This window comes from Danio rerio, chromosome 25, assembly GCF_049306965.1.
Source record: "Danio rerio strain Tuebingen ecotype United States chromosome 25, GRCz12tu, whole genome shotgun sequence".
Taxonomy (NCBI): domain Eukaryota; kingdom Metazoa; phylum Chordata; class Actinopteri; order Cypriniformes; family Danionidae; genus Danio; species Danio rerio.
The window spans coordinates 37,730,819-37,758,733 of record NC_133200.1 but is presented as its reverse complement, the minus strand read 5'-3'; the positions used below and the strand labels follow the sequence as shown (position 1 = coordinate 37,758,733).

General features: G+C 34.5%; 2 protein-coding genes across 2 annotated transcripts; one reads left to right on the top strand and one right to left on the bottom strand.

Moving 5' to 3' along the window:
* LOC562630 (anoctamin-9) lies at positions 1-25,624 on the top strand. The gene is made up of 24 exons (XM_001921933.8): positions 1-175; positions 6,159-6,233; positions 6,606-6,728; positions 8,455-8,597; positions 9,761-9,810; positions 10,656-10,723; positions 12,450-12,529; positions 13,053-13,187; positions 14,977-15,070; positions 15,445-15,505; positions 15,583-15,665; positions 16,517-16,621; positions 18,363-18,530; positions 19,787-19,823; positions 19,918-20,029; positions 20,371-20,428; positions 20,526-20,623; positions 21,349-21,545; positions 22,463-22,615; positions 23,592-23,739; positions 23,822-23,944; positions 24,150-24,243; positions 24,325-24,437; positions 25,101-25,624. The coding sequence occupies exons 1-24, from the start codon at positions 143-145 to the stop codon at positions 25,201-25,203; spliced, it is 2,454 nt and encodes an 817-aa protein (XP_001921968.4). The 5' UTR covers positions 1-142; the 3' UTR covers positions 25,204-25,624.
* Positions 25,477-26,707, bottom strand: ano9a (anoctamin 9a). Its single transcript, NM_001109835.1, is given in 1 exon segment — positions 25,477-26,707. A coding segment is annotated over 1 exon segment (375 nt). The 5' UTR covers positions 26,679-26,707; the 3' UTR covers positions 25,477-26,303.
* Positions 26,708-27,915: the final 1,208 nt, after the last annotated feature.

Sequence of the window (27,915 nt, the reverse complement as noted above, 5' to 3'; positions counted from 1 at the left end):
AGAAGCGCGGAAGTTTGCGGGACTTTCGGACTGTTTTCGGTTTACTCATTGCTTCGTAATGCCCAGTGATTAAAGCTTACTCGCAGCCGACTCGTGTCAAAACAGCACCGCTGTGACTGTCACATCTGGACTGAAGCCACTCATGATGAACCGCAAAATGGGTCACCGGAGGCAGGTGAGGTGAACTTTAACCGCTCCACCGGTCACTTGTTGGCTGTGTTGTGATGCTAAGCGGCAGCTATTTCTCTAATAGCCGGGGAATACTGACAACTAAGAGCAAAACAGACACTTTTAACAAATACGTACAGTAAGCATGCAGAATAACCAGCAATATTACTATACTCTGTATCTGCCTCATGACGCGCTAATGTATTTGTTACATGGAATTGTTCCGTCAATCTTGATAACATTCATTCAGAAGATGTTGATTTGATTTTTTTCAAAAGCATGTGATGGTTTTGCTAATGTTTCCATTACGTTCTAAAAACGTTACTTCTGAATCGTTCTCGATAATGCTATATGTGTTATCTATAATGCTTTTTATAATATGTATTGTTATATTTATCAAGCGATTATCTGTAATATGTCTCTTTTAATTTTCCTCCATTTTTAAGTTTTCTTCTAAGCAATGCCCAAACTATTTTTATGAAGGGCTAAAAACTTGATTGAGGCTAGTGGGATGAAGGTAAATATAGTTGCCACGGATAATTTCCTAATTTATTTAATACTATTTAAAAATGACCAGAAATCATTGCTTTATTTTAACTAATACATTATTTATTTACATGTTATAAAAGCAAAACATTATAATTTATAACAGAACTACTATTTTTTTTCATCAGTATTAATCAGTATATATCAAATCGCCAACCTGATTTCACCAACTCCTCAACTATGTTGATCCTGGAACAACAATCCAATCAGCCAATCAGAATTAAGAGATATGCTTACTGTTTATGTTATGTTTAGGCCTACGGTTAGGCTTAGTCACTTCTACATGATTTTTATCAACTATGATTTCCCTTTGATTTGGGAAATATTTGACAGTTTTGGTTGGGTTTAGGGGTAGGGAATGGGCATGGATGACATTTTCGATGTTTACAAATGATGTTCCAGGATCAACATATATGTTAATCCAGGATCGCATCTTACTTGGCAAAATCATGATGTGCATACACAAATATTTCAGCATTTTTAGATTGCACGCTCAATGATTCATGAGACGAGTTTTTTCCTCACAGAAATTCATAACGAACATAACATTTTTGATTTGGTGGCAAATTTTTATTATTTTGTGTGTAATCTCATTCCTACACATTAGTATGATTTGCTCAACCCCCAATAAGTGGTGGTGTTAGGGGTGGGGTTTGGGCACACGCCTCTTTTTTTGTAAGAATAAGCCTCTTTTCTGACAATATGTAAAATATTTACTTGTTAGATTAGATTGTATTTAGTTGGAAATGTAATTTTTTTTCTGCACAAATGCCACTATGAAACAAACCTGTTTTGTTAAAGATGTGCTCAACCAACAAGCTCTGTGCTCACAAAAACACTGCTTAATAGGTTTATCTGGTATTTTTATTGCTGATAATTAGTGTGTGAAATACAGTGGGGGTTTGGGGGAGATTGACACCCCTAATTAACTATATATCAACCCTGAAGGACGTCAAAACAAGATGTATGGAGTAGGGTCGGGCGATGTAGACCAATTTGGCATCGTATGAAAGATTGAAGCAGTTTACTGACTAGGTATGGGCCGATTTAGGTTTCTGACAGTTTGATAACCTGGGATAGAAATATCACAGTTTCACAGTATCACTGTGATTACTGCTCCAAAATACGTTCTTTTTAAATATCTGGGTAACCCCCCACCCCCCATTTAACACAATATATTTTATTTTATGAAATGTTTTTAAAAAATTAAAACAGTAGCTTTTGATGTAGAGGTTCCTTTTTTGCTGAGGAGAAAGTTGACGTAAAAAATGAAATAACATAGTTGTGAAAAACATGTAAAAATAAAAAACAATAAACTTACTGTTATATCGTCCTTAGGAACAGTTTTAAAACTTTGACTTTTTCAAACTTTGACTATTCCATGGTAAACCTTAAATCTGATCATCTTCCCATGCCTAGTACTGACGCTGCGACAAGTTACCTGATAGATTCAAAAGACCGAAGAGTCGTTAGATAGAGACAAGATTAATTAAATGTCACGTTTAACAACTATAGTGAGACGCCATCCAGCGGTACATCCTTGATAAACTGTCTGACGTGCACTGCTCTCTGGGGTTTTGTGCTTAAAGCTCCCGCTGACTGCTGGAGCTCAGACGAGCGCATGACATTGTGTGTGTCCTTGTGTGTTTCAGCAGTATAGTGTGGATGGAGGGCTTTTCAGAAATGCTAGGTGAAACGGCAGTGTGGATGTGAATCGCTTTCATTCTAAAATGGCATTTTAAAACTAAGACAAATTAGTGTAAAGAGGACCTGAGTGTGTGTTTTTTGTGAGCGGGTTTGCGACAGAGGATCACAATGCGTGCTTAGCATTGTGATGTCTATCGACCATCGCCGATGGATGATAGGATCGTCTATCGACCCAACCGTAGTATGGAGCCGTCAGCCATTTAATAGCGAGAAGTTTTCTCTGATCTGTATTTTAAATAAGACTTTTAATAATTAAAATAAAAGATAATAAAATAAATTTGACCACCACTAAAACAGTTGATACTATATTGAGCGCAAAATGGCGCCAATCAGTCTATGCAAGAAAAACACCATTCAACAGTCTGTAACCGGCTGATCAGAGCATCGATAGACATTTTAAGTATTTAAAGGACACTTTTCTTGAAAAATATTTGTTTGTTTCTACATTTAGCCTAAAAGTAAAGTCAAATTGGATGCATGGTTTTTATAGTTCAACCTAAAAAAACATCGGAAACAGCTAACAAGAGGTTACTGTAGCTCAGAATACAGTAAATATACCTCAAAAACACACAAATATATATATATATAATTTTTTTTCTTTTTTATATATTTCCCAATTGATGTTGAACAGATTCAGGAAATGTTTACAGTATGTCTAATAATATTTTTTCTTTTGGAGAAAGTCTTATTTGTTTTATTTTGGCTAGAATAAAAGCAGTTTTTAATTTTTTAAGAGCTATTTTACGGTCAATATTATTAGCCCCTTTAAGCTATTTTTTTTACGATAGTCTATAGAACAAACCATACAATCACTTGCCTAATTACCCTTACCTGCCTAGTTAACCTAATTACCATGGAAAGCCTTTAAATGTCACTTTAAGCTGTATAGAAGTGTCTTGAGGAATATCTAGTCTAATATTATTTACTGTCATCATGACAAAGAGAAAATAAATCAGCTATCAGAAATGAGTTATTAAAATTATTATGATTTGAAATGTATTGAAACAATCTTCTCTCTGTTAAACACAAAGTGGGGACAAAATAAACAGGGGAGCTAATAATTCTGCCTTCATCTGTATATATATATTTAATTAACTGAACAATGTTCTACACAAACTAACATTACCCCCCATCGTCAATGTATAATACGCAACTTGACAAAACAAATGAGCTTTTAGTTCTAAAACACAACTGTTGTACTGAACAATGTGCGAGAAATCGACAGACCGAGGTCTAGCTAATACATTTCAGGAAGGATATAAATAATGTTTTAGGCTTATCAAAGAAATTTGAATCACAGTGTGACTGAAGACAACCTTGACAGAATGTTTGGAGTACATCCCCTGGCATAAGGAAAACAATGTGCAACACTGAGTTATATATTTGATAAAAGCTGTGAGGGAAGTAACTGAAATATGAAACTGTCTACAGTGTCATGGCTCATTTGTCTGTGAGAAACTGTCACTAGATTCACGTTAAGCTGTGGAGAAGAGGTATCTGTAAACACGGTATCTGCGAAACAACCTGCGTTTGAGTCATGGCAAGAAACACAAACCCTTCTATTGTCCTTCCCTTACCTATCAAAACATGTGCTATTGTTGAAATACTTCTGCTTCTGCTGGGGTGGAACGTTTACGCAGTTGTGAGCTCTATTCAGACTATTTAAAGGTCGCTTTAAAGAAAAAAAAAACTAATTATCTAGAATCAGATTGCATCAAAGTATGTGAAATGGCTTCTAAACATGGGTATTAAAATGCAGAAACAACGTAACCCTCATGACTTGATAACTCTTGAGTCAGCACAGTGGTATTTCTGGTATTGCCATATGCACTCTCAGAGTTAAATGAAGGATTGCCTGTTGCACAATGAACCACAAATCGGTCAGTAGTGTGAAAGTAGAACTCGTGGTGGATCAACACTTCTAAAACTTTCCAAAATGTTTCATTATTTTTTTCGTGCATATCTAAGCATGCCATTATGCTGGTTTATATGGCACAAACACAAAGCCAGAGCTTTCTAACTCTACAGAAGTGGCTCTGAAGTATGTGGTTTGACAAAAAAAAAAACTAACAAAAAAAAAAAAAACTAGCTTGAACTAATGTGAACTTGACCCAAAATCTAAAATTGTATTTGCTATTTTTTCCCCCTCAAGTGGTTTCAAACATTTTTGAGCTTCTTTCTTTGGTTGAACACCGCAGAAAGCCTGTAACACCAAATTTAGGATGGGCTTTATTGTCATTTGGGCACATTGTGTGGACATATAGTGGAATGTCTCGCAGGACCACCATGCTATACCGATTAAGCTTAAATATGAACATAAAAAAATGTCTGACAATATAGTAGTGTGAATAAGTGTGTGCCCCCTTATTTCTTATTTTTGTGCATGTTTGTCACACTTTAATCATTCAGATCATAAAACAAATGTAAATATTAGCCCAGTATAACACACATAAACAGATCATGCAGTTCATGAATGAAGGTTTGCATAATTAGGGGAAAACAAAATACAAAACTACATAGTCCTGTGTGGATAAAGCGTTCGCCTGCTGAAACATAACTTAAGTCTGGTTTATCAAACCTAATGCTTCGGTCACAATAGACATTAAGCATGCAAATTTCTGTTTTAAAAGAGGCAGGATTAAAAGAGAAGGGATTAAACAAGATGATTGAACATTTAAAAAAGCAAGCGATTGGTCCATAATTTAAATTTCTGTACACTGAGGTCATGTTTTGATCGTCGATTGGTCTCACGCAGTCACGTGATGCGTTTAGAGTTCACCAAGCTTGAACTTTGCAACACAGTGAACTGCGAAACTTGAGCTTGCGTTTCCAGTCTGTCGCATTTGCTTGCGCTTGGATGGAAGTCCATGGGGCGAAAAGTGAAGTGTGACCGCAGCTTAAGTTACATTTTTCTAGCCACACCCAGGCCAGATTACTGCCACATCTGTTCGCAATCAAGAAATTACTTGTATAGGACCTGCCAGACAAAGTGAAGTAGACCAAAAGATCCTCAAAAACATCATTCTTGAATCCGAAGACATTCAGAAACAAATGAGAAAGAAAATAATTGAGATCCACCAGCCTGGAAAAGGTTATAAAGCCCTTTCTAAAGCGTTTATTATCTGTAAATTAGGGCAAAAACATTGAACAGTGGAGAACCTTCCCAGGAGGGGCCGGCTAACCAAAATACTAGAACTATAAAGAGTGGACTACACATAAAATGCGACTGTGCAAAAACTTTTTATAAGTACTATACATGAATGTGTCGTTATTAGTGGTTATCAGCTGATAGATATGGGCCAGTAGGGGCCTTCTGCGCCGACTGGTAGCCTCAGAAGGCTGTTATCATCCACCCACATGGTTAATCAGCTATTCTAATAGAGAAGACTCCAGATCCAGATCTGTTTTACATTACTGTGATGGTTGGGTTTAGGCTTGGGGTAAATTTAGACATTAATAAAATACAATAACTGGGAAATGTAATAAAGAATATAAATAATTCTCATTAACTTCCGGCTGCAGCTGTATTTGATCTATAGCTGGTTAACCATGTGGATGGAAGGTCCCTGCTGGCCCATATCTATCGGCTGTGGTCTTTGTAGCATGTGTTTGTAGAAAAGTGTCATACTATCTTATTCTTTTTCATATTGTTCAGCATGATTGTTTGTATTTGTGTTTGCAATTGTCGGTATTAACTGTTTTGTACAAACTGAATTGTTTTTGTTGTGTTGTTTTAGGGGAGCATTGACCTTTTAGAAACCATTGGAATTGTGAATGAGAATGGCAATGAAAACCTGTCAGTGGTTCCAGTGGTAAGACCTTTCACATCTAACAATGACAATAAAGGTGTATTAGTTCAACAAATGGATCGATTTTACATTAAATTTATATTTCAAAGCGAGGCTTGGGTGGAAATATATCTGTTTTGAATATATATATATATATCCTTAATTCAACCTAAATTAATATAAACAGCTTTTGATGTATATATTAATTCAAACTTAAGTAAATAAATCTTTATAAAAGATTTTTGAGTGGTCTTTATGCGTCAGCTAATGCACCTTTGAATTGTTTACAAAATGAAATTGGTGCATGTATGAATTCCTTGTATATACATGTGGAAAGTTTTATTGTGAGTAATAATAATACTAATTCATAGTTTTATTCTTTCTTTTGGATGTCAGCAACGTTCTTTGACCTACGATTATGTTCTTGTGGCAAAAACCTCAGATGACGAGAACAGTCACAGCGCGAGAAAACGTAATGCTTTCATTCAAGCTTTGAAACAGAAGCAATTATCTGTAAAGGTAAGTCAACGTTTTTCCATAGTTATGTTCTGAGTAGCTTTAAGGTTAATCATATAAAATTGGGTTAAAGAGGTTGTGAACTAAGAATTCAAAGTTCCCTTGTTATTTAACAGATCAGGGTACAATACAACTTTCTGTAAGTTTTTGAGCTCAATACTGTGTGGTTCTGCTAAAATCTGCTTATATCGAAGGCAGCCTGACAAAACCACAAGTTCTGGAATGTTCTAATATACACACCGCACAAAATGCTTTTTCTACTTAGATTTTCTGTCTTTCTAAAAATTCTTATATCAAGATGCATTTTCTAGGCAAGCAAAACATATTGTCTTGTTTTCAGAAATAATATTAAGTGAGTTTTTCCTTAAAACAAGCAAAATAATCTGCCAATTGGTTGAGCAAAATAATTTAGTTTTTCCTTTTGACATAAGATTATTTTGCTCACCCTATTGGCTGATTATTTTGCTTGTTTTAAGGAAAAACTCGCTTAATTTTGGCATATTATTTCTGAAAACAAATCAATATGTTTTGCTTGTCTAGAAAATTGTTCTTGATTTAAGAATTTTTATATATTTGGACTAGAAACAAGTAAAAAACAAGTAAAAAAAAAGTAAGAAAATACATTTTTGCAGTGCAGCGGGGAAAATACGTATTTAACATGTCACCATTTTTCTTAGAAAACATATTTCTAAAGGTGCCCCTGTAATTTTTCCCTGGATGTTGGTAAAAACCAAAGAAATCTGTATATGCAAACGAAACAAATCTAATTAGTGTACAAATTAAGTTAGGCTTAATAAAATTAAATGACACAGGGAAAAAGTATTGAACCCATGAAGAAAGAGAGGTGTAGACAGTGAAAGCCCAGACTGCAGCTGAAATCTCTTAGTAGTTTAGCAAACCTCTGCCCTTTGTCATTGTAAATTAACACCCCTAACTGCTTTAGTGCAACATCTACATTAGCAAATGTTTTCAGAGACAGAAAATCAAGCAGTAGAATGGCCTAACCAATCACCTGACTCGAATCCAACAGAAAATACAAAATAAAGCTCAGCTTTGATAGACGAGACCCACAGAACCATCAAGATTTTGACTCTCTGTTGAAGTCTGATTTGTTTTGTTTTAGTTTGATGTTTGTATGGTTTGAGTTGTACCAACATCTGCTTTAATTCAATGTCAGCAACTCCTTTAGAAATATTATTCCCAAGTAAAAACATGACTTATTTTCCCCACTGTATGATGTAATGCTGTGGATAAGCCCCGCCCACACACAAAATCAACACCCACCTGTACTTCACCGCTCATTTAGCCCTGTTAATATGCAAACCTGTCGGCCAATCAAAGCAGTGGGGGTTAACTTCTGAGTCTACACTTGGCCACGCCCATTCAAACAGTGTTCTGATAGAGGTCAAATAGAAAATAGCCACTCACTTCTAAATTATGATGTTGAAATCTTGATAACACTATAAATTAACCTCAGAGAAGAGTACAAAAGGGGAAGTTTGGATTCCCCTTTAAGGGAACATTCCCCTTTTTATAATATGTAAGCATAACTAACGGCTGCTTCCCATAAAATTAAGTTGTGATAGTCAGATGATAGTCAATGATATTTCATCGTTTAAAAATGTATAATGCCTGTACTGTATTGTTTAAAGAATGTTACTAGCTGAAGCTCCAGAATAATATGTGCTTTATTGTTCATAGTTGGTGAGTTATGTTTCTTTTTTTGCAGAAATATACAAATTATGATGAAAAGATGTTTTATTGCATCAGAGCAGCAGACTCAATTTTTGAGACGTACCGGTATCTCTTAAAAGTGTCCGACGCCTGTAACTGGAGCTGTGAACAGAAGGGAACCGTGCCACAGTCAACCAGGTAACACGTTCACAGCAATACACACTAACAAAAAATAAATAATCATTACATTCAATACAGAAAATGCATTCTTATTTAAATGGATCACAAAACTCCAAAAAAAAGGAGGAGAATTCTAAATTAATTCCAATTAATAACTTTCTTAATGTCTAAAATGTTAAAACAGAATATTCTCCTGATACAAAATACCTGCCAGGATCACCAGCGATCTAACATTTACACACTCTTTGCTGAGTCTTGTTTTTGTTTAGAGCATCATGTAAGTGTTATCCTTACCTTTGCTTTTTTTAACTGTTTACGTTGTTTTGCCTCATGAGTCATGACCAGACCATTTGCCTGCTTCTGGATTTCCTTTATGCTCCTGTTTACCCCTGTTTTGACCGTTGCCTGTCTGACTATTCTTTGTGATAAATTGCACATGGATCCGCAACTCCGTTGTACCCCGATTCATTACAGTACCATTATAATAACATTAAACTGTCTTTTCGATAGAGCAGACAGCAAAAAGAGTAATACAAGTCACATTTTCTAAAGTAAAACATATAGTAGAAATACAACTATTTAACAGAATTTATTTAAATTAGTTATTACTTTGTTTCTGTTCTTTGATTATTGTTAATAATTTAGTTTGATAATGCATATCTGAATTTCCCCAAGCTATTACTTGAGTCTGTGTGATAGTTCAAACTTAATATAAATATATATATATATATATATATATATATATATATATATATATATATATATATATATATATATATATATATATATATATATATATATATATATATAATTTATTTATTTTAATAATCCTGTCATTATTTTGCCTTTAATCTTTGCATATGCTTTTCTCCTGTTAATATGCAAAATTGTGTATATTATTACTTATGTTTACGTATGTACATTGAAGGATATAATTTGTATTTGATTTTCCAGTTCCAGTTTTTATGTTAGAGATTATTATAGATTACATTTTTAAAAATTACTATTTGACAGGCGTACTTTGACAGACTGTAAGCCTGGATGGTTTTTAAAACATGCCATAATTTTGATAGGCAATAAAGCACATATACTACACAATAAAACATTATTATTGCCTTATAAGAAAAGTGGGCACATCTAAAAAACAGTCTGTGATGATGCACATTGTGACTCTGTTTTAGGATTCGTGTGGTTGATTTCATTGTGCATCACACAAGCATTGACACACAAGGTGAGTGACATTAATTGGTAAACTACATTGTATTACATCAGTGTATTTGTATGATTGATTTAAATATGTAGAATCCAAAACACAAGTGTTGGGTGAGTTCATTTGAAAAAAAAATAATTAATTATTAACTACATCATTAAAACTATATTTGAATTATTTATATAACTACATTGTCGGAAATGTAATGTATTTGCTGGACTCCACACATTTCAAAATTTCTATACATCTGCATGCATAGACAATAGAAATTAAACTCTTTTAGTTATTAAGATTTGAGTCTGTATGTATAAAGAATGTATAAAGGCTGCACGGTGGCAAGAAGGATGCTGGTTCAAGTCCCGGATGGGTCAGTGGCATTTCTGTGTGGAGTTTGCATGTTCTCCCTGTGTTGGCGTTGGTTTCCTCCGGGTGCTCCGGTTTCCCACACAGTCCAAACACATGTGCTATAGGGGAACTGATGAACTAAATTGGCCGCAGTGTATTATTGTGTGTGAATGTGAGTGTATATGGGTGTTTCCCAGTACTGGGTTGCAGCTGGAAACCCATAAAACATATGCTAGAATAGTTGGCGGTTCAGTCCTCTGTAGCGACCCCTAATAAATAAGGGACTAGGCCAAAAGAAAATTAATAAATGAATCAATATTTGTTTAAGAAAAAGCATTACTCTGCTTCTCTGAATTTATTTACAATATTTAATGCAAGTAGATTGCATAACTGTATTTAAATGACCTTAAAATATACAGTAATCACTTGCTTTTCTTTGTCAGCAGATGAATAATTTAATTATAGTAACTAGTTGCACCCAACACTGCATATTACGTCTTCTCGCTTTACCTCTCTCTCAGGTGTTCCAGAATATCTGCCCGATCTGATGAAAAAAGATGTTTTTGAGACGTACTTCTGCTTACACGAGGTAAGATTTTATCATATTTCTCATCCTCACAGCATTTTCCTCACCTGTCATGCGGAGTTCACATGGCAGGTTCACTTAATGCTAATTTATTGATAAGGAAGTATATCCCAGTGGGACAATTCTGTGCATATCGAGATTTATCACATTTATCCTGCTTGAAAATTCAGTATAAACCAATATGAATTCCACATGAACTAAAATAATTGGCTATATATAACAATAAAACAAGTATCAATTTTTACATCCCATCAGTCCTCATGTGTGTTCCTTCAGAAATCATATTAGTGCTGATTTGGTGCTTAGTTTGTATAAGATATTACATTTATCAATTATTAATTATGCTTATTCTGACCCTAGATTAATTAAAGGACTAAGCCGAAAAGAAAATGAATGAATGAATGAATGAATGAATTATAATAAATTGATAAAAATTTTTATAATAGTCTGAAACAATCAAAGAATAAGCTAACTATTGAGTGAACTATCAAACTAAATGGTGTTAAATTTCAGATTTTTAAAGAACTCCTTGCTGATAAATAAAAACCTGGTTTGAAGGATTGTTTTTAAAGTGTAAAATTTTACAATAGCAAATGAATAGCATTATATGTAGCAAAGGGGATTTTTATGTAATATTTTGATTGTCTTCATGTTATGTGTGAATTTTGGGTGTGCTTTTATGGCAATAAGTGACTTTGATTTACTTCTCACACATTACAATAAAAATAAAAGTGAATGTGTATTTTTTAAAGCCATAAACTATATTTATAATATATTATATTATTATATATTAAAGTTAAAAACTATTTTCAAAACCCTTAAAAATTAAACTTTTATTAGCATTATAACTGTTTTATTTTTATTTTATTTTATTTTATTTTATTTTATTTTATTTTTATTTTATTTTTATTGCACATTCCGCTACTCCACAGAGGGTCACATTTTTACAAGCAGCTTCATGAGAAATTAAATGAGAAATTTCTATTAATATATATATATATATATACATCTTCGAGATACATGGACATGAATGTCAGGATTTATTTTATTTTATTTTATTTTATTTTATTTTATTTTATTTTATATTATTTTATTTTATTTTATTTTAGACAGGGTTGATTGTGTTCATGCATAGACTATTGATATATATATATATATATATATATATATATATATATATATATATATATATATATATATATATATTTTTTTTTTATTGTCTTTTTTATTGTCATGTGACTAATATATTTTATTTATGATTATTCTATCAACATTGTCTGAAGCTTTAAATAAGGTAAAAAAGGTGAAATATTTCCTATTTTTCAAAATATCTGTATTCTGTTCAATAAATCATTTAAAACAAGCTTACCAAAACAAAAGCATATACATATTTAATGCAGAAGTAAGCTCTTTTCCTGTGATTGTTTTGGGACTTCTGATTCATTTGCCTACAGTAGAGAGCGAATCTGCATCTCATTCAGTTTGTCTGTTGTTTTTCTTTACAGGTTGTATGGAGAAGGCTAATAGTTTCACTAAACTAAATTCACACCGTCTGTATTTGTTTTCCTCTGAAATGATGCAGTTTCATTTAGATTAACACTGCTCATGCTGCATGTTTATTTTGATCATGATTAAAATGCAGTGATGACCATTAATTTAAATGAAACGAGATCAGGGATTTAGTATTCAGTTCACCTTTAGTAAGGCTTTCGTCTCTTTTAATTCCTAGAAAAGGGAGCAGAAAGAACTGAAGAAGAGCTGGGCTCGATGGTCTGCAACTTTTCGGGGGCAACCCATAACTAACGTCAGGTTCTCTTTCTCATTGTTTTCTGGTGAAACTTGTCTGTTTTGTCATTATACACTGTAAAAATATCTATAAATTAGCAGTTTTCCGTGTTTTGTGACTCATTTTGTGATTTATTTATGACCTTGAATCGTATTATGAGAGCTTTATCTTTCTTCTGCCAACTTATACCCTTCAAAAGTTGGAAAAAGTCACTTTTATTGAAAGTTTTAATAGTCTGCAGCTCTATCTTGTCTGTGTTAGTGTTGCATATTATGCTACAAATACATTGTAATAAGCTGCCAGCACATTTTCTGTTATTTTACAGATTTATTTCTCCATTGCTTGTACATTATATTATCTCAAACTACTAAAATGTCAATAAAAATTACTCTGTTAAACTCTTGAGTTGAATTATCAACATCAAAAGTCGACAGAGCAGAGATCAACATCCCATAATGCAGTTCACCACCATAAATAAACCGAAAACACAAAATACGGAATGAATGAAAGGTTTCCTGGCGATTGATTTGTTGTCTTTGTTATCAGAAACTACCTTGGTGAGAAGGTGGCTCTTTATTTTCTGTGGTTGGGTTGGTACACATTTCTCCTGATTCCTGCTTCTGTAATCGGGATCATCGTGTTCCTGTATGGCCTGGCCTTCTACAGCACCAGTCCTCTCATGTGAGTCGCCTCATATTCATAAATGATAATCAGCACGTTTACATAGACAACAATATTCAGTTTTAAACCATCTGGGAGTAAGATTTGACCACGCAAATAGATTTTTAATTAACATAATCTGGTTAAAGTCATATCAAGTGAAACAATAGAAATAAAGGTGCCATAGATTGCACGGATACAATATTTTTTAACTGTTTTCTGATCCCTAAATAGGATGTATGTGACTTAGTTAAGTCTAACATTTCTTATGAAACTGCTTCACGTGTGCATTTACAACCCTGAGGAAGTGGTTGAAATGGACTGTTTTTACCTTATTTGGAAGGGTCATGAATATTAACGAGCTCCAGAAGCTCATGTCAGTCACTGACGTTCACACGGCATGTTGTACTCTGAATTGTAAACATAAAACAATCATACCTCAGTTGTGAAAATATATACAGTTGAAGTCAGAATTATTAGCCCCCTAGTTTTTTTTGTTTTCTGTTTTGATTATTATTAATAGTTTTAATAACTCATCTCTAATAACTGATTCATTTTATCTGTGCCATGATGACAGTAAATAATATTTGACTTGATATTCTTTAAGACACTTCTATACAGCTTAAAGTGACATTTAAAGGCTTAACTAGGTTAATTAGGTTAACTAGGCAGGTTAGGGTATTTAGGCAAGTTATTGTATAATGATGGTTTGTTCTGTCGACCAGTGGTTCTCAAAGTGGGGTCACGGTACAATGAAGGGGGGTCGCCTGGGGATCTCCAAAAATCTATTTATTTTTATTAAACCATAAGAATGAGCATATTTCATCCATAACCTACTGAAAAGAAAAAAATAGTCGTGATAATTACTGCCGTATATAGTTACTATGGTAGCTTATAACTACTAGTTCTATTGGATTGTGATCACTGGGGTAATTGCATTATATATAAGACAAAGCAATAGCATCAGATGCAGCAGATTGATTTTAAAATACTAGATTGAACTTTCTGGCACATTTACAACACTGACATATATTTAAAAAAATTCAACGAAGAATGGACTTGGGTTTATTGGTGTGTGTGCGCCATTGCATGCAAGGTTTCTGTATTTATAACCACTTCAGAAGATATTGGGGGTCGCAAGTCACTGGCATTGTTGTTTTGGGGGTCGCGGGCTAAAAAGTTTGGGAACCCCTGCTGTAGACTATCGAAAAAAAAATAGCTTAAAGAAGCTAATATTATTGTCCTTAAAACGATGTTTAAAAAATTCAAAGCTGCTTTTATTCTACCCGAAATAAAACAAATAAAATTTTATCCAGAAGAAAAAATATTATCAGACATACTGTGAAAATTTCTTTGCTCTGTTAAACATCATTTGGGAAACGAAAATAAAATACAAAGGAGGGCGAATAATTCTTCAACTGTATTTAACAAACTGAGTAGATGCCTTGACAAGCTACAATCGAAAGTGTCAAAGAAAGTCGCATATGTGTTGAAATATAGGCTAAATTATAATTCTATCCAACAAAATAGACTGACGGAGATGTATTTAGAGTTGAGGAATTAATGTTAATGCATATTGCCATATTATCAACAGCCTATACAAATGAACAATGCATAATCGTGCATCGATCACAGTTTATGTGTTTGTTGCCTCATTAAAAACACTGCAGATTTCACAATATACACTGTACACTCACAAAAGACAGTTAATAAGGCTACTATTTTTGTTCTGTGTATGTTAGATATATAAAAATGCTGAAATAAAATCAGCTGATGTGTTGTGTTGTGTTGTATGTGTGTGTGTATGCAGACAGGAGGTGTGCAATTCTAACATTACCATGTGCCCATTGTGCAATAATAAATGCAAAGTCTGGAATCTTTCTGACACCTGCATGTACGCAAAGGTAACGCACTTTTACATTTCAGCCAAACCGTTTTCATTCCACATGTCACAGGAGGCTCTTTACTGACATCAAGGCTTCAACACAAACTAACCTGTAAACAAAAACACGCAAGAATGTTTGTCTTACGTCATTTTGAACATTCTGTAACAAGTGGTGACATTTCAGAAATGCTGAATGTCCAACTAAAGTGTAAAAGAGCAAAATATTTTGTATCAATAATGTTCTGCGCAGATCCCTCTGAGCAAGTGTCATATTGATTTTAGCCGCATATTATTTGTTTATAACCTTTAGGGAGCCTTGCCAGAACATTTGCTGTTTGCTGGGCTTTTAAAAAGGATAGTAATGACATTATTTTGTGCTGCTTTGGGTCACAGGTGAGCCTTCTGTTTGACAATGCAGGAACAGTGGCATTCGCTATGTTCATGGCTGTGTGGGGTAAGTTCAGCATCTATAACTTGCTTTAGTTTGGATTGAGTTAATGTTATGATGAATATCACTGTCTTCATCTTCAGCCACGGTGTTTCTGGAGTTCTGGAAACGCCACAGATCGTCTTTCGTTTGTGCGTGGAAGGTGTATGACTGGTGCGAGGAAGAGGTATGACTAGATATATTTAATTCATCTTGATTTCTATCGAACAATATTATGAAAAAAATTTATTTAATCAGAACTTTATTTAATTTAATTTAATTTAATTTAATTTAATTTAATTTAATTTAATTTAATTTAATTTAATTTAATTTAATTTAATTTTATTTTATTTTATTTTATTTTATTTTATTTATTTTGCTTAATATAAACTAAATAAAGTAAGAACTGTGTAAAACATATGCTGGAATAGTTGGTGGTTCATTCCACTGTCGTGACCCCTGATGAACAAGTGACTATGCCGAAGGAAGATGAATGAATGAATGAACAAGTGTGACTGATTCACACAGATCTTAGTTCACCACAATAAGCTATAATACCTCCTCTAATGACGGCGTTAATTGCATCTGTGAATTCTCTGCATACCAAAACCAAATGTGAGAATGAGAATCATTGATATTAACATTCCTATAAACCCATTGTAATCTGAAGCGTAGCATCAAACTTACACAAGATGATAAATAAATAAGCATGCACTTTTTTTCTAAAGTGCCAGTTTGTCCTCTCTATTGCAAAGTTTGTAGATTGTATGAATATAGCTCACTGATTGCTTGATTGTAGCGCATTCGCATTGTTTTCATGTCTGAGATGAGCTGTGAGCATAAAAATAAGCCAGTTCTAGATTATAACTTTTTTTAAACTTTCAACCTAAACTTTCCAATCATGTGTTCTGAAGTGTAATGTCAGTTTTATATATTGTATTATTTGCAGAAGCTTTCTTGGGCGGGTCACTCTGCAGCTTTAAACCTGGTTAATGAAGAGAATGAATTATAACGTGCAGTTGTGTTTGTGTTGTGCAGGAGGAGTTGATCATGGAGATTGTAAACAATGCAGCTTGTGAACCCAAGATGCACAGACACTCCTATCTGCGCTCCACTATAGTTCTGGCCTTAGTAACACTTATGGTAAGAAACCAATAGGGACTTTACCAACGAGTATCTACTTTATATAGCCTATAAAATCCTTAGCCCCCTGTGTAATTTTAATTATTTAGTAAGTGGTAGTTAACTTAACAAGCAATTCTTTCCACAGTGTTTTATTTTTCTGGGAAAAGTCCCGTTTGCTTTGGCTGGACAAAATAAATCAATATTTTTAAAAATGATATACAGTTGAAGTCTGAATTAATTTTTTCCCTTTAAAATATTTCCCAAATGATGTTGAACAGATTCAGGAAATTTTCACAGTATGTCTGATAATATTTTTTCTTCTGGAGAAAGTCTTATTTGTTTTATTCGGCTAGAATAAGAGCACATTTTTATTTTTTAAAGCCATTTTAAGGTCAAAATTATTAACCTCTTTAAGCAAAAGTTTTTTTTAAATAGTCTACAGAACAAACCATCATATATAATAAAAATGCAAAATTTGCTATGATAAATGAGCAATATTACAAGAGTACCAGTGCAAAGACTGTATATTAGCACTGGTGGGAGGCGTGCATTGTCACAAGACAGTGCTTTAGTGTTTAGTGATGATATACAGTCATATTACACTGCTATGAGTGCATATAATCATGTATATAAAAAAAGAAACTTAAGAAGAAGAAGAACTAGAAGAACTACTTCCTTATGCAGTTCATTCAAATCTGCAGCTAATGTCAGATCAGCAGAAACCGCCACTTCAGAGCTAGTGTTTGAATGATTCTCTAGCGTAATGTCTAAAGTGATGACAAGACAGCTGATTTTCTGATTTCAAGATTATAAGGTTGAACAGCATGAAATGCCATCAGTCCACAGAGATTTCCCAGTGTTTCTCTGTTGCAATTGGTAGATCACAATAATTAACCCCAAAATAGCCAAAGCAAAGCAAACACTAGCAGATTACTGTGGTGTAAATACAGCTCTACCACACATAAATGAGAGAGATCGACTTAGAATGTGACTTAACAGATTTATAATGATTTGTTCAGCTGTAGTTTGAAACTTACGTTGAGTTTTTTTCCTCTAAGCACTTGTTATGTGGTCTCTGGTGCCATCTTGTGGCAGAACGTCAACAGTCTTTGCTCTGCTCAGTATGACAGACTAATGACCGCCAACCACTGAATCTCGGAAGTTATGAATATTTAAAATAGACACTATCCTTATAAATAAACTGCATGGTTGAAATCTAAATAACTACGGTACATTCTCCACTAAAATAACCTCAAAAGTACATGATGTTGTCCAACAGCTGCAATGGGTGTGGGTGGAGTAATAGACAAGGGTGAAGAGGCTGTACGAATGCTGATATTGCTTTAATATCTCACAGCTATCAGCCAATCGGATTCGAGAACCAGACATACTGTTATATAGCTATTATTATCTCCTTAAGATTAAGATAATCTTCTCCTCAATTGTCTACAGAACATACCTTTGTTCTTCAATGACTTGCTTAATTAACCTTACTTAACATTATTACTAAACCTATTAACCTAGTTAAGCCTTAAAATTGCATGTTTAGATGAATGCTAGTTTTTTGCTAAATAACTAGTAAAATATGATGTGCTGTCAGCATGGAAAGGAAAAAATAAATGAATTATTATTAGAAATTAGTTATTAAAACTACTGTTAAAAAAACCTTTATCTTGGAAAATAGTTTAAATTTAATGTATTTTAATGTATGCATAGCTAAATGGCTTTGTTGGTGTGTGTGTGTGTGTGTGTGTTTCAGTTGCTGATCATCATCGGTTTGACGCACGCCCTGGTTGTGTTTCGAGTCATCGCTACTGTCCTGCTGGCTGAAAAAAGCCAATGGCAGCTCATTGGTGACAATTCCCAGACAGTGGCTCTGATGCTCGGGGCTGTGCTACACTACATCACCATCACAGTCATGACTCGGGTAAAAGCTCCAAGAACATAACACTTATTTTCCAATTTATGTTTAACAGAGCAGCTAAGGACAGTGTTATTCATGACTTGCCTAAATAACTTAGTTAATCGAAATTGCACTTATCTTGCAAAATTACCAGTGAAATATTATATACAATCATCAGGATGAAGACAAAAGAAATGAGCCATTAGAAATAAGTCATTAAAACTATTATGTTTTAAGAGTTCACAGCTGATGATTGATTATAAAGCTTGGCATGCTGTCCCCGGGGAGAGCCCTGAGCTCATAAGATCTTCGAGCCCGGGGCTCCCTCCCATTTGCAAGGCGAGAGGGGAGTTTGAGCTCAGGTAGATCTGAGGTTTGATTTAGTTAGTAGTAAATAGTTGTGCAGCAAACACACTCTTCACATTGTAGAAAGCATTTTGTTGGACAAAAACTGTAAACTGTATCATACTGTACTGTAATATATCTGTAATAAACTGTACTGTAAAATAACAATGTCGGCGATATTTTTAATGACGTTTTCCGGAGGAGAACATTTAAAAAAAAAATGAAATCCAGAATCACGTGTCTTTGTGAGTCCTATTTCATTAAAAAAAGTCATGCTAATAAAGGCTTTTTAACCTTTTCACCCACTTCTCGAGTGCCTTGGACTGATGGTAATTAATATACAGATGAAGTCAGAATTATTCGCCCTCTTTGAATTTTTTTTCTGTTTTAAATATTTCCCAAATTATGTTTAACAGAGCAAGAAATTTATTACAGTATGTCTGATAATATTTTCTCTTTTGGAGAAAGTCTTATTTGTTTTATTTCAGCTAGAATAAAAGCTATTTTTAGTTTATGATAAAACATTTTAGGGTCAAAATTATTCGCCCCTTTAAGCTATTTTTTTTAATAGTCTACAGAACAAACCATCGTTATACAATCACTTGCCTAATTACTCTAACCTGCCTAGTTACCCTAATTACCCTAGTTAAGCCTTTAGTTGGTGTTGGCGGTTCATTCCGCCGTGGCGACCTCTGCTAAATCAGAGATCAAGCCGAAAGAAAATGAAGGAATGAATGAATGAGCGACCTTATCCAAAAATACAAGAACGTTCCATGGCAAAACAAAAACATGGAACAGGATGGCAAGATTAAACTACAAAATAAAAGACATAAGCACAACCAAAAACACAGCTTACGGTTTGCTGCAATGCATACAACTGCCTCTCTCGTCAAATTATTAGAGTAGATATATAACCTTGTAATTATTTCACGCAGGTGAATTGTATGGTAGCCATGAAGCTGAGTGAAATAGGTCAGTGGCTTTTATTATCAGACATTTTTTATGGAAAACATACACATTTATGATAAACAACACTGCTTAAGACTGTATTGTTTTTTGTTTGCAGAGAACAAGCACTCACATGCTGCCATCGAAAGGAGCTTCACAGTGAAAATGTTCATATTTCAATTCTTTACCATGTTCTCCTCTCTCATATACACAGCGTTCTTTTTGGGAAGGTAGCCAATTTAATTTAATTTAATTTAATTTAATTTAATTTAATTTAATTTAATTTAATTTAATTTAATTTAATTTAATTTAATTTAATTTAATTTAATTTAATTTAATTTAATTTAATTTATTTTTAATTTAATTTGCCCTGAATTTTATTATATTATATTATTTTACATTCTATTATATTATATCATACTACATTATGTTGTGTTATATTATATTATATTATATTATATTTTATTATATTATATTATATTATATTATATTATATTATATTATATTATATTATATTATATTATATTATATTATATTATATTATATTATATTATGTTATATTATATTTTAGGATTAATGGTCACCCTGGAGGATATGTGAAGATATCGGGCATATGGAGACTAGAAGAAGTGAGAGCATTATCATCTTTCCTACAGTGTGCTATAAACAAATCCTCCATTTCAGCTGTACTGATGTTTCTTCAATTTCACATGCTTTTCATTTCAGTGTCACCCAAGCGGATGTCTGACAGACTTGTTCATTCAGATGTCTATTATCATGGTACTCAAACAGACCTTCAACAATATCTTTGAGTATTCTGGTCCGTAAGTAGAACTTTCTCAATTCCTTTGTGTGGTCGGTGCTTTTCAATAATTAATACTGTGATTTGGGATGGATCCATAGTTTATGAAATACTCAAACTTTTGACATAACAGTTTAATTTAGCTGCAGTTCTACTGGTCTCGACTGTTGGTGTCATCTTGTGACTGAATAATATTAATAATAAGTAGGATAGTGTAGGCTGCATCCAGCCATTTGTCTAAAAGATAATTACAATTCTTAATAACAATAATAATGTTTAATAAAGACGGCACGGTGGTTCAGTGGTAAGCATTGTCACCTCACAGTAAGAAGGTTCCTGGTTTGAGTCCCAGCTGGGCCAGTTGGTGTTTCTGTGTGGAGTTTGCATGTTCTCCCCGTGTTGGCGTGGGTTTCCTCCGGGTGCTCCGGTTTCCCACACAGTCCAAAACACATGCGCTATATGGGGCAACCAAATTGGCTGTAGTTTATGAATGTGCGTGTGTGTAAATGAGTGTGTATGAGTGTTTCCCAGTACTGGGTTGTGGCCGGAAGGGCATCCGCTGTGTAAAACATATGCTGGAATAGTTGGCGGTTCATTCCGCTGTGGCGATCCCTGATAAATATGAGAGTAAGCTGAAGGAAAATGAATGCTTGATAATGCCCAACTGATCATATGTACTACAAACATCAGTTAAGTAGCCAGAATCATGAACAGATAGCTAACTCTGTGTCCTCTCCCTCTCTACAGCTGGTTTAGACGGTGGTTAAACAGAAAGAAGAACCAAAAGCTGTTGAGACGGTGTTTGAAGTGCTATAAGAAAGAGTGCATGGATGCCGTGGAGGCATCTGAACTATGTGACAACTGCAAACTCGAGGACCTGCACAGGAACTACAGCCTGATTCAAACCGACCGCTTCAGCCTCTTTAATGAGTTCTTGGAAATGGGTAAGGATCCTGAAAACATTCCCAGAAGCTGCAATAGACAGTTTGTTGAAGAAATTACAATTACTGTTAGTTTTGGATGATTGAAAATAGGCGGCACGGTGGCTTAGAGGTTAGCACTGTTCTCTCACAGCTAAAAGGTTACTGGTTCGAGTCCTGGCTGGGCTAGTTGGCGTTTCTGTGTGGAGTTTGCATGTTCTCCTGGTGTTGGTGTGGGTTTCCTCCGGGTGCTCCGGTTTCCCCCACAGTCCAAACACATGCGCTATAGGGGAATTGATGAACTAAATTGGCTGTAGTGTATGAGTGTGTAAATGCGAGAGTGTATGGATGCTTCCCTGTACTGGGTTGTGGCTAGAAGGGCATCCGCTGCGTAAAACATATGCTGGAATAGTTGGCGATTCATTCCGCTGTGGTGACCTCTGATTAATAAGGGACTAAGCCAAAGGAAAATGAATGAATGATTACGAATACTGAAGGCAATATTTGGTGGTCCTTGAGGGATGGGATAAACTTTTCTCACAGTGTCAGAAACCATTGGATTAAGGATTTGGTCTCTCTAAACCTCGTCTTCCAGATAGTATACTCTTCTCTGATTGGTCAGGTGGCCCAGACAACTGCAACAAGAGGCAATTCAATCATAACTTAATGTTAAAACAGCGATCATAACATTATTTATCACTATATGTGGCTCTTTTTGGATTCTGAAAGACGTTGGGACCATTGTTTTTGTTTACATCCCACAAAATGATCTATATAAAACTAAATTTGTGCAAGAATAAAGTGACGGACAAGTCGATTTGGGTGGTTTAGATTTACTGCTTTCTGCAGAAAAAACATATCATTTTACACTCACAAACGGCAAAAATTAGCATTATTTTACACAGATGTCTGATCTTTTTGTTCTTTTTTTGCCTCCGCAGTGATCCAGTTCAGTTTCACTACTATCTTCGTAGCCGCATTTCCGTTGGCCCCATTGCTGGCTCTTCTGAACAACATCATTGAGATCCGTCTGGATGCCATTAAGATGGTCAGCCTCGAACGCAGGCTAGTGCCAACAAAGGCCAACGATATTGGTGAGGGAATATAGGGTTATTAATAACGGTATATTTTTTATTGAAACAGTTTTTTTATACTACCATTGTGCAATTGTAACCAGCGCACATTTTAGACTTTGTATTATGATTAAAAACGAATGAATGTGTAGAAAATTAGCATCCGATTACCCCTTTAAAGAACTCACTGTGAATAAAAACAAATAATCTAAAGTCTTGTTTGAACGGCATATTTCTGTCCATATTATTTTTTTAAAGAAATTTAAGTGGGGGATATAAGTATTAAAGATGTCAGCCTTTTTCTCAGAAAACATATTTTTTAAAGGTGCTGTTGACATTTTTAGCGGATGTTGGTAACAACCAAAAAAATCCATATATCCAAACAAAACTCTTTAGTTTACAAATTAAGTTATGTGTAATAAAATGAAATGACGCAGGGAAATAGTATTGAACACATGAAGAAAGGGAGGTGTAGAAAGGCAGTGAAAGCCCAGACAGCAGCTGAAATCTCTCAGTGGTTCTTCAGCAACCCTCAGCCCTTCCTCAGTGTAATTGAATATCAGCTGCTTCAGTCCGACATCTACATTAGCAGGAGGATGAAGATGAAAGCAGGGTGGACAATTCAGCAAGATAATAATCCAAAACACAGCCAAGGAAACTCTCAGATGCTTTTAGAGGAAGAAAATCAAGCTGTAGAATGGCCCAGCCAATCACCAGATCCGAATCCAAATGAGAATACAAAATAAAGCTCAGATTTGATAGACGAGACCCACAGAACTATCAAGATTTTTACATTTTATTACTAATTTTATTAAATTTTTGTTTGGGTTTTTACTAAAATGTCAACAGCTCCTTTAGAAATATTATTCCCAGGACAAAAAAAACATCTCCCCCACTGTATATAGTCAGTCATGCAGCATCACAAATGTATCTATAAGTAGAGGGTGGAAAATGGTCTGGGAAGCTGTATAGAATGACCTGTTTTCCCCCATTTCAGGTGTTTGGACGGATGTGCTGGAGGCCATCAGTGCGCTCGCGGTCATTGCTAATGGACTGGTCATTGGTATATCCTCTGATTTCATCCCCCGTCTGGTTTACCAGTACTACTACGGGCCTTGTGCCAGTGGCAATCCTGCCGGTGTGGAGTGAGTTCGATGCATTCACATCTGCGTAGTTAATATGCATGCAGAACCACACGAGAGTCAAACACGTTTGTTTATTTCTCAGTTGTATGGTGGGATACATCAACAACACTCTGTCCGTCGCTAATGTAAGTGACCAGAGAGTCAGCGAAGACTTCAAACCGAATCAGCTGATCACCGACAGTGGCGAAAGTGTGACACATTGCAGGTAATATTAATGTTAATCAATCTGACACCTTCAGAGCTGCAATGTAACTCCTTTAGAAGATCTCTTGGAAAAATGATGCTGTATACCTTTTTCATTTTGTAATCCAATTCAGAGCGTTCATATTTTTTAGACTCTATTTACGTCAACAAAATGGTCAAAATAACTCATTCCTGTGTATTATGTATGTCTCCTGTTTTCCTTTCAGGTATCGAGACTACAGAAGTAGTGAAGACTTCAGTTTAACCAATCAGTTTTGGGTCATTCTGGCATCGCGGCTAGTCTTCATCATATTGTTTGAGGTGAATTGTAGCAGAAATTAAAATAAGATTCACAATACATGGTATCTAAACAATATACTCACACACTGTCTCTTTAATCAGCATGTAGTGGTGATGTTTAAATGTGTAACAAGCTGGTTTGTCCCGAACTCCCCCCTGGATGTGACAAATGAAAGACTTTTTGACAAACTCACCAGGCTGAAGCAAGAATTGAGGTCAGCGACAAAATCACATATGATGCGATTTCATGTTTTCCTTTGTTTTCAAAGTGTCGTGAGCTGTTCGTGCAAGACCCACAAAGATAACAGTCGCAAACCCAAAGAGATAGTCTTAAAATAAAAATGCGCTGCTTTCCAAAATGCCTCATTCATACACAAATCTAAGCAAACCCGCTCGCGAAAAATACACACTCAGGCCCCGTTTACACTAAAACATCTTAGTGTTAAATTGGAATTTTAAAACGAAAATCATCCACATCCACACCGTGTTTTACCTAGCATTTCTGAACAGCCCTCGATGTTTCACATTAGACATCGTACAATGCCAAATTAGTCGACATCGCCCAACACTAGAAAATAATGGGTTTTTGTTTTACCTTTAATCATGTATTAGACTCGATAGGCTAAAAGACTTATCCTTTACACAAAACTATATTATTTTTAGCAAAGTCATATCACCCTCTTCAATACGTCTGAGTTTGTAGTCCAACAGTCTATTACAATTGTGAATAATCTTTCTGTTTTCTGTAGTTTACTGCACTGATGATGTTCACATGTTTTCTGCTTTTAGTGTGAAGTGTAAATGATTATTGAGCCAAGTTTTAAATGTTGTATTGAACTAGATTTAATGTAAACATGTTTCTTTCTATTTTTTTGTAGAGATCAGAGAACACAACAGGACACTTTTTCCAAATTAAATGAGAACGGTAACTCAAGGAAACCATCGAAGCGAAATAAATCAAAAAAGCAAAACAGCATGTGAGCCAACGGTTTAAAAAGCCTCTTCTCTTCTCTCTGGATTATTTGTCAGAGAACTATTTGTTTTTAATTGTTTATACATTATTATCTACTAAGATATGGAGTTTTTTATGATGTGAAAAATTGCAGATTAGAGTATTTGACTGGATGTAAGCTAATATATATAACATAATTTAATATTGTTTCAAGGTTTGGGGCTGCTTGAGAAACAACGTAATGACCCCCGAATTTGAATGTGTATATGTGGAAACTAAAGTATGTTTTTGTTTCACAAATGGTATGCATTTTAAAAATATTTTAATATGAGAATGGAGTTGTTACATTTTATAAGATGCATATATAAAAGAAACGTTACATTCGTATTTGTCATGAATACAAGATTAAGTTTTGTAACATTATTTTTAAATAAACTCACAGAAACTTGACTGTTGTAAATCATTTTCACAAACTTCTTAATTTTTAATCGTGCATTATCTCTATCGGCTTGAAATTTCAAATATGAGTTTCTTTTCTTCAACATAGTCAATTAAATTAACAAAACTATACATGCATGTTTTTGTATTTACACATTGTGTAATGTAAGCTCATTAACTTTGTCTGTAATTAAATCTCACCACATAAAATGTTAACCATGTGCCAAAGCATCAAAGATAGTGTCTGTGCTTTAGGTATTTAAAACATGCAAAGAATCCATCAACAGCAGAAAACCGGTTTAGATGACATGAGGGTGAGATAAAGTGTTGTTTATTCAATTTTGAGTGTTCATTCAGGAGTTTCTCTTGTGGAAAAAATCTGATAAAGTATTCCCATGAATTTCAAAGTCAATGTCCTGCAACTGTCTGTGCTTCAAGTTTTCTAGACCTGTATGCCCAAAATTTGTATTTTCTACTGAAAAATTCAAATTAAGTGAACCTCAAAAAAGATAGAAACGTGGTTAATAAAATATGGTCTAATTATCATTAACTTTTAAGCGTCTAACCGAATACAGTAAAACTTAATGGAGGGGGAAAAAAAAAATAAAAAATTTGGGAAAATTTGAAACTCTTATTTCGAAAATATGAGTGGCTCTTAAAAGAGCCTTTGGGGTTGAAGTTAATTCAAATTTTACTTGGAGCTGGTGTACTTGGTGACGGCCTTTGTGCCCTCAGACACGGCGTGTTTGGCCAGCTCTCCGGGCAGCAGCAGACGCACAGCGGTCTGGATCTCTCTGGAAGTGATGGTGGAGCGCTTGTTGTAGTGAGCGAGACGAGACGCCTCACCGGCGATGCGCTCGAAGATGTCGTTGACGAACGAGTTCATGATGCCCATCGCCTTGGAGGAGATCCCGGTGTCGGGATGGACCTGCTTCAACACCTTGTAGACGTAGATAGCATAGCTCTCCTTCCTGGTCCTCTTGCGCTTCTTTCCACCTTTACCGGCGGTCTTGGTGACGGCTTTCTTGGAGCCCTTCTTGGGTGCGGTCTTTGCTGGTTCAGGCATGATGAAAAGTTCAAAGTGCGAAACCGAATAACGTTGTTTCAACCTACGGGGTATTTATAGAAAGCTCGTGCCAAGCCAGACTGTATTGTCTTTCTATTGGGTGCGTTCGCTCAATGAATGAAGAGCTCATTGGTCACTTAGTGGGCAGTTAGATAACCTTCTCGCCAATCGCAGGCTCGTAATTTTGAATATTTTCCGCCCAACCCCCAGAGATCTCCCGCACTGTTTCATTGTCCAACTTTCCCGCCGTTATGCAAAAGAGCTTCATTCATCATGTTGTACCTCTATGTAAATTAATATGGTTTCTACACCATGTTAAATAATAGATTGATTTTACAGGCAATTCATATATACCAGAGATGTAGAATAATTCAAAGGGATGCTTAAAATCCATTAACACACAAAGCAGCACGGCTGACGAGCAATTAGTTTCATTTACATTAAATAAAAAAATGTACACACACACACACACACAAACTTATATATAACCCTATATATATATATATATATATATATATATATATATATATATATATATATATATATATATATATATATATATATATATAAATATATATATGGTTATATATATGTTTGTATGTATGTATATATATATATATATATATATATATATATATATATATATATATATATATATATATATATATATATATATATATATATATTCAGTCATAAATGTGCAAAATAAAAACTTATGAATGCAAACATAATAAAACACAGAGTAAGATAACTGGGATATGAAATTTGGCCCACAGCAGCTATTTAACATAACAGCATTTTCTCACGGAAAGACCAAATATCAAGTTTACTATCAGAGCTTGACATAAAGAAAAAAAATCCAAACCAATCTAATCAATTCAAAGTCCAAGCAATGTGTGCAAAGCTTTTTGTTGCAATTATTGTAATTCTAATTATATGCATTCAATGCATGTAAAATAAAGAGAGCAACTTGTTCTCACTCTCAGGCAAGCAAACACTAGGCTAGCTAGGCCCTAACACAAATTTGTGGCCAGTAATATTATTATTTTTTGTAACATCATAAAGAATATACATTTGTTTAAAGAATAATAGTTGGTGATGGTGTCTAATAAAATTGTAAATAAGTTTGTCCGCCTTTGTTTTCCGATTCAGGTCAGGGTGTACATTTACTACAAGGTGGCATGGCATTACCATTGCAGTCTAGTGTTGTTTTGCCCATATTAAATCTGCATCTTGA

Excerpts from the sequence above, each read along its gene's own strand:
- LOC562630 (XM_001921933.8), top strand. The coding sequence starts at position 143 with ATGATGAACCGCAAAATGGGTCACCGGAGGCAG. Across the intron at positions 18,531-19,786 it reads CCATCACAGTCATGACTCGG|GTGAATTGTATGGTAGCCAT; the intron begins GTAAAAGCTCCA and ends TATTTCACGCAG. Across the intron at positions 23,740-23,821 it reads GGCAATCCTGCCGGTGTGGA|TTGTATGGTGGGATACATCA; the intron begins GTGAGTTCGATG and ends TTTATTTCTCAG.